The sequence below is a fragment of the Sparus aurata genome, chromosome 22 (assembly GCF_900880675.1).
Source record: "Sparus aurata chromosome 22, fSpaAur1.1, whole genome shotgun sequence".
NCBI lineage: Eukaryota > Metazoa > Chordata > Actinopteri > Spariformes > Sparidae > Sparus > Sparus aurata.
The window spans coordinates 30,618,113-30,625,612 of NC_044208.1; the positions used below are offsets into that span (position 1 = coordinate 30,618,113).

At 42.0% G+C, this 7,500-nt stretch overlaps 1 protein-coding gene across 1 annotated transcript in view; it reads right to left on the minus strand.

Annotated features, from left to right (window-relative positions):
* The window catches only part of LOC115574530 (arf-GAP with SH3 domain, ANK repeat and PH domain-containing protein 2-like), a 13,955-nt gene that overhangs the window by 1,646 nt on the left and 4,809 nt on the right, over positions 1–7,500 (minus strand). Inside the window, exons 2-8 of the mRNA XM_030406119.1 lie at positions 4,259–4,331; positions 2,157–2,302; positions 1,947–2,021; positions 1,607–1,656; positions 1,093–1,222; positions 910–995; positions 6–63 (exon numbers count right to left, since the gene is read on the minus strand). Coding sequence (XP_030261979.1) covers positions 6–63; positions 910–995; positions 1,093–1,222; positions 1,607–1,656; positions 1,947–2,021; positions 2,157–2,302; positions 4,259–4,331 — 618 coding nt within the window. The remainder of the gene's footprint in view (positions 1–5; positions 64–909; positions 996–1,092; positions 1,223–1,606; positions 1,657–1,946; positions 2,022–2,156; positions 2,303–4,258; positions 4,332–7,500) is intronic.

Genomic DNA, 7,500 nt, shown 5'->3' on the forward strand with positions numbered 1-7,500 from the left:
TTGGCCAGCTGCTCCACGGAGGGTTTGAGGCTCTCCACGGCCTTCAGTCCGTCCTGGAAGAAACTGAGCACACAAATATTTCCACCAATAATTAAGCTTGATGATCAAATCCATGTAAAGAACAGATCTATAAATGTGTGATGTGTTATCTCCACGTTATTCTGTCCTTGTTGTTGTTGAAGGAAATTAAACATTAAGAAAAAACAATAAGAAAAATGTTTTACATGATGATGAAATAACGCTGCGTTATTTCATTCATAAAATGTGACGTAAACTGATAAATCTGTTTCAATTGTTCTTCCTTTTTTTCTAGAATCATTGATCCTCCCTGCACCGGTCCTGTTTGTGTCCTCCAGCTTATTTTATTCCTGTATTTTATTTCATGTATGTTTCTGTTTCTGTGAGTGTGCGGACCAACCACACACGCCTCGCTCACACATCGATTAAAAAATGAAAACGGTCAAGAATAAAATATGAATCAACTGAGAGAATAAAAAGGGGAATTCACACTGAAGCAGTTTAAAAACAGAATGATCAGTTTTCATTCTTTTAATATCTGTTTTGTTTTTTTTGGCATACGATTCATGTTCTGAATAAATTCTTCATTTGTTTTTCATTTTGTTGGTTTCGGCCCCTCGTACTCGTGTAACTACGGAACATGTAACAATGAATTAGTAAAACTCAGAGATAAATGTATTAAAATAAAGATAAATGAATATAGAAATATTAATTTATGTCACATCTTATAATGCATTAATATTATTAATGGAGTGTTGTATTAATGTATTTGTTGCGTTCCTTCTTTCTGTCTGATGATGTGTTTGTTGAATCATTACAGAATCTCAGTCTTCAGGGTAATAAAGTCTCTGAGGAGTTCTGGACGTTCCCGGCTGACGGGTTCGGACCTACTTGCACTGAGCGTGGAAAAACTTGATGAGGTTCTGCAGGAAGTCGACGCCTTTCTTGGTTTTGATCTCGTTGACTTTGAGGAGATACTGCAGAGAGAGAAGGTCACGTCACTAACTCAGTTCAGACTCAAGCCGACGTTGACTTCCTGCTGGATCTCCCAGAGTTCACCTGGCGGAGACTCACCTCGCACATCTGCAGCTGGAACAGTCGCCGCTCCTTCTCCATCTCCTCGGCGATCTCTCCGCCGCTGAACTCGGTGCGAATCATCCCGTGCTGCTTGGCGTGTTCCCGCTTCTCCTTCTCGATCTTGGCTCTGCAGAGGTCAGAGGTCGAGTCGAGGGCTCAGTTTAAAAAGTTCACCTGAGCGAACGTGAGTCGGATCTTTAACACTGCTGCAAACTCGACTCCTACACATGTGAGAGGTCACATCTGTCTGCAGCTTCAGTTTCCTTCATTATAATCAATACAATTAATATCATAACATGTTCTCATATCTATATAATATATTCAGATATACATGTTAATTCATATAAAGGGTTTGTTGTGTATGTGGAGAACAACATGCTGCAGAACGGCTCCACAGAAACGTTCAATAAGAATATAAGAAGGCGACATAAGCGACTGTTAGCTTAGCATCAGATCAGCTCATTCAAACAGCAGCATGTCTCAGTGTTCGGCTGTGTGCGCGTGTTCTTACAGTTTGGTCTCGTAATCCTTCCAGGCTTTGTCGAACGGCTTCTTCAGATCCTGAGGAGGAGGAGACGTCACATGATGATCTCTGACCAATCACATCACAGCACTGACTCACACACACACACACACACACACACTGAGAGGACTCTGACCTGTGAGTCAGCGGGGAAACACTTCAGGTCGATAAGGTGTGAGAGGAAACACGGAGCAGAGCTTTGACTACATTCTGTCTATCTGTACTTTTCAGATTGGCTGAGTTTGGGACTACAACTCCCATCATGCTCTACTCTTAATGACAATAAAGGAAGCATGACTGAGGACTGTTAGAAGCGGTGAACACAAACCCCTTTGACTCCCTTCAGGTCTCCCTTCAGCAGACTGTCCAGCGGGAACGTGATGATGTTGTTCATGTTCTGCATCTGCAAACAGGAAGTGAACGTGAGGTCAGACACCAGAACCTGCACAGGTCCAGTGAGCCCGCCTCCACTCAGACCAGTTCACAAGTTAAACTTTGTCTCTATGTGTTCGTCCTCGTCGTGGCGTGAACTCCTCACCAGGTTCTTGAAGAGCGCCGTCAACTCTTTGGTGAAAACGGCGAACTTGAGGAAGGCGGAGCCGACGGCGGCGTCGTCCCGGCTCACACAGTTGTCTCCGAATTTCTCCATGGCCTGAATGTACTGCTCCTCGTTCTCCACGTGGGCTGAAACACACGGAACATTGTCATTATTAGTATTATTATTATTATTGTTGTTGTTGTTTCTTTTCTGTCCAGTTAGTTTAATATTTATTGCTTTTACGTTGAAGACCTGAGAAACTTTTGTTTTGAAAGTGTCATAGAAATAAATCTTTATTGATCATTAATATTTGATCTAATTCTGGTGATCTGTGTGTGTGTGTGTCTGTGTGTGTGTGTGTGTGTGTGTGTGTGTGTGTCTGTGTGTGTGTGTGTGTCTGTGTGCGTGTGTGTCTGTGTGTGTGTGTCTGTGTGTGTGTGTGTGTGTGTGTGTGTGTGTGTGTGTGTGTCTGTGTGTGTGTGTGTGTGTCTGTGTGTGTGTGTGTTTGTTTGTGTGTTTGTTGTGTGTGTGTTGTGTCTGTGTGTGTGTGTGTGTCTGTGTGTCTGTGTGTCTGTGTGTGTTGTGTGTGTGTGTGTGTGTGTGTGTGTGTGTTGTGTGTGTGTGTGTGTGTGTGTGTCTGTGTGTGTGGTGTGTGTCTGTGTGTCTGTGTGTGTGTGTGTGTGTGTGTGTGTGTGTGTGTGTGTGTGTGTGTCTGTGTGTTCAGTGTGGTGTGTGTTCTGTGTGTGTGTGTGTGTCTGTGTGTGTGTGTGTGTGTGTGTGTGTGTGTGTGTGTCTGTGTGTGTGTGTCTGTCTGCAGATGTTTCTCTGCAGATGTGAAGCTTCCTCAGTGACACACGAGACGGTTCAGTTTGGTTCAGTCTCTCTTCCTCTCTGAGTCGGGCTGTCGGGCCGTCTCTCCCTCGGCATGCTGGGACAGGACGGCGGTATGACAGGAATGTTCCCAGGTGAGACTCCACCTGTCTGAACACAGGCCGACTGAACGCACCACCGGCTGGGTTCCCCACACATCATGTTCCAGGACGCCTTCAGTGACGTCACATTAACTGAGTCTAGAGCTTTTCCAGAGTTAAAGGAACAGTTCACATTAACTTCACTCATCCCTGCAGGAGAGAATGCATCACAACCTGACCTGAGACCAGATTTACACCTTTATCAACATGGAGTCTTCACTGTATGCTAAGCTAACAGTGTTAGCGTGCACGAGCTCGACCACACGTGGAGGGAGTGAATACAGTTTGGTTGCGGTTCTGATGAAACTGCACTGTAAAAAAAACATCTTTGAAATGCACAAAAAAATACAAATAACAAAAATGACAGAATTTACATTTTGAATGTAAAATAACATGAAATATATCTAAATATAATCTAAAAATACTTTTGTAAATGTATCATGGATTCACAAATATTTATCTAAAAGACGAAACAGTTAAATTAAAGTTTAATATTGTAAATACATCCATTCATTGTTTTTATATCTGTAAATATCTTTCATTTAATAAACATAACTTCATGTCAAATTGAACCTAAAATCAGTTTTATTATTAAAAAAATACACGTTTAAAAAAATGATATATATAATAATTTCATTGTTTAAATCTTAATTAAACAATAAAGACTCTAATTAAAGCTAAATTACTGAATCTGCTTTTAAATAATTTATATTTACTGTTTTTTTTTTTTTACAGTATTGTTGTTTTTCATTCTTTTTATGAAAAATGTCATGTAAGATTATAAAACTGTATTTTAATGTAATAACGTATATATCTAAATTACAAGCTGGGTGCTAAAATACTTCTGAACATAATTTCTTAACAGTGTTATATTATAAAGTGTCATTTGGTTAGTTTCTGTTGTCATTATGATCTAAAAAGGGCAAACACACACACACACACACACACACACACACACACACACACACACACACACAGAGGAACTGAGATCTAAAACAAATCTGTAACAGAAGATCTAATAATGTCTGTTTGCTGGTTTGTCAGCAGACAGGAAGTGAGACGCAGCTCGAGCTGCTGTGGTGAGACACGTTAGTATTTTTGGACGGACAGACATGAAACTGCATCACTCACCCAGACTGGACGTGTTGATGGACTTCACAGACTTCTTGATCTTGTACAGAACTGATCTGTCCACGTCCAGAGCCTGAGGAGGACAAACACAGTGAGGACGGAGAGACATGAGAACCAGAGCCGGAACCAGAGCTGTGCTGGACCTCTGCAGACCCTGTTCAGACCTGGTGGACTGCTCTCAGTACAGCTGTGAATGTCAACACTCAGACCACTTTCAGAGGTGGTCACCACAACATCACCAGACTCCATTAACAAATGTAGTGATTTTAAGAGTTGTTGAGTTAAAACAAACTTCCTAACGTAGTGAAACTGTGTGTGTGACAGATTGTAAGTCATTGTGTCCTTGTTGTAAATTCAGCATTAGATCTTTCAGCTGAAGTTGTTTGTCTCCTTGTAAAAAGTGTCAGTTTGTGGCAGCATGTCTGTACCAGCCTGTCTGCTTCTGTGTCTAAAGTGCTAAAGTCTTACCTGCCAACATTGATCAGCTGTTTGAACACACTGTTACACTGATTTCACCATTTACACTCCATTTATGAAAGAAGAAACATGTTATTGATCTAAACATGTCACATGTTACAAAGACACTAAACAGTAACAATATAGGCTACTTCTTTGTCCCCGTGGAGAAAGTCCCCAGACTCCCTTAACAAATGTGTCAGTTTAGTGAGTTGTTGAGTTGGAGACACTTTATAAACTCTGTGAAACTCTGTCTCTGACTCATTCTGCATTATTTGGACCTTCTTGTTCATTCAGCAAATGTTCTACATGAACTTCTTTCTGTCTTTGAGAAACATGGAGTCTAAAAATAATACCAGTCTTTTACACACTCACATATTAGTGTTCAGATGTATTTCCTTATTTCCAGTCAGTCTTCAGTTCTTTGAAAGACATCTGAGTATTTTAAATGTTAATGCAGTAGCAGCTAAAACTACACTGTGAAAATAAAACAGAGATAAACTGTAAAGTTCCCTCATCATTTAGAATAAGACTTGATTCAGAATATGCTGTTTACCTGCTCATGTGAACACAGTGAGATCTTTAAAGCAGCAGCATCAGTGATGTGGATACAACCACTCAGTGTGTAAAGAGAAGCATGAGAACAAAGACACCAGCACAGAGAGACAACACTGGACTTCTTCAGGAAGCAACAGGTGGAGCTCAGGACCTCCGGCAGGTGTTAAGTTACTCGTTTAAAGGTACAATCTGTAAAAACTGGCCACTTGTTTGATTCATACTCAAAGCAAAGCGAGCTAAGTACTGCCAACTGGCGTTAGCTAGTTAGCTCAGTTAGCCATGCAGCTAGTGGTCTTGACTGGGAGCTTGGAGCACCAGGGACGCATCTGTGTTCACAATGTTAGCACTGGTGCTTTGGACCTGACGGGCCTGAGCTAGCTGGTTAGCATGCTCTGTAACAGAGAAGAAGCTCCACATGATCCTCTGAAACCTCATCAGTCACCATGAGAAACCTCACAGACACTTTTAGACTTCTGAGCGTCGTTCTCTTCAGGCGAGTCAACAATAGATTCAGACTCTCTTATATACCTGCTCACTGCTGCTGCTCTTTATAGATCTGTGATCATGTTCGTCATGTCTGCATCATTTATTACTTCTTTTATCAGCTGCATCTTTTCTCTGAGGCCGACATGTTTTAAACAGCTCAGATTAGAAGCTGCTCAGTCTGCTCACGTTACTGTTCCTCAGCTCAGATCGCTTCTAATGACAGGCGGGTTTGTGACTCAGTTACTGTTCAACTGACGCTCACAGAGAACAAAAGACACGGCAGCGACAAACCCTGCTGTTACTGGACTCAGCCAATCAGAACCGCAGAGCAGGATCTGAACACGTCGGACTCCTCGGACCTGAACACACCATCACACCCAACTGTTCACAGATCAGATCAAGATTTAAATAATTTACTAATCAACTTTTCATCTTCTGTTTATTATACATTACTTTATTCCACTGAAGTCGATTTTATTTTTCTTGTATTTTATTTCTATTTTCTTTCCTTTTTGTGCCCACGTGTTACTGTATGTTTCAGTGTGTGGAGTCACTGGCTCTGGTAGGATTAATAGAGTTGTCTGTATCAGTATGACTACACAAAAAGGTCAAAGGTCAGAGGCAGCAACACTGTGCTGACGGGATGAACAGCTGATACAGAAGAGGAGGAAGTTGCTTTAATAAACGAAAGAATGAAGGGACGACTTCACGGAGAGGAAACCTGGAGCCTCGGCCGACTCTGACCGCTGACGATCATTCAGACAAGACGAACGAATCATTAACAGTGACGACGAGAGAGAACGGCAGCGATACGACACCACAGTCGTCGCCATGACAGTCGTCGCCATAACAGTCACCACCATGACGATGCTGGAAGAAGACGGGACAACTTCTCATCATCACCATCAATTATTACGATTTTGCTGCGACTCTTCTGATCACTTCTTGCGATCGACCTCATCTGGGACGTTTTATGGACGAAGCAACACATTGATATTAGAAGTAAAGATTCCCCAGAATGTGAACATTGTGACGACTTGAGGTCTCGTGTGTTTACAGTCATTAAGAAACTCGTTACAGCTTTAAGTCTTCTCAGGTTTGACTGCAGACATGTTGGGACAAGACGAGCAGAGCTTAAACCCCGAACAGACAGAAGAAGAGAAGAAGAGAAGAAGAGAAGAAGAGAAGAAGAGGTGGAGGAGGTGGAGGAGGGAGTTAGTGTGCAGATGAAGGATCCATCAGAGAGTACCGGAGGCCTCGGGGGGGAGACGGGTGAGACGGGACTTGTTGGGACTCGATGAGACGGGTGAAGCTCTGTCATCGCCTCGGGTCTGCAGGGCGGGACGTCCCAGCATGCAACAGGAGGAAGAAACAACACGCTGTCCAGAGCTCCAATCACAGTTTAGCTCTGATTATTAAATGTTCTGATCCGGTGTGAAATATATTTTACATGTTTATAAATATTCTATCATAAATATACAATATATGATATTGTACTTTGTGTAATAATGATAAATAAGCAGTAGTGCTGTAATAAATGCAGGACTCGCCATAATGTGATAATAAATATGATCTTTTTGGACCTGATACAGCGCAGCAGCCAGACCATCAGGGTCCAAACTAACCCAACAACATCCTGGTCTCATGGTTCTGTTGGTCCCAGTGGACTTCAACAGGTCTTATATTATTATGGAGAATGTCCAGATTTATTGCCACAAATTTGGCTTAAATTTGTCCCGACG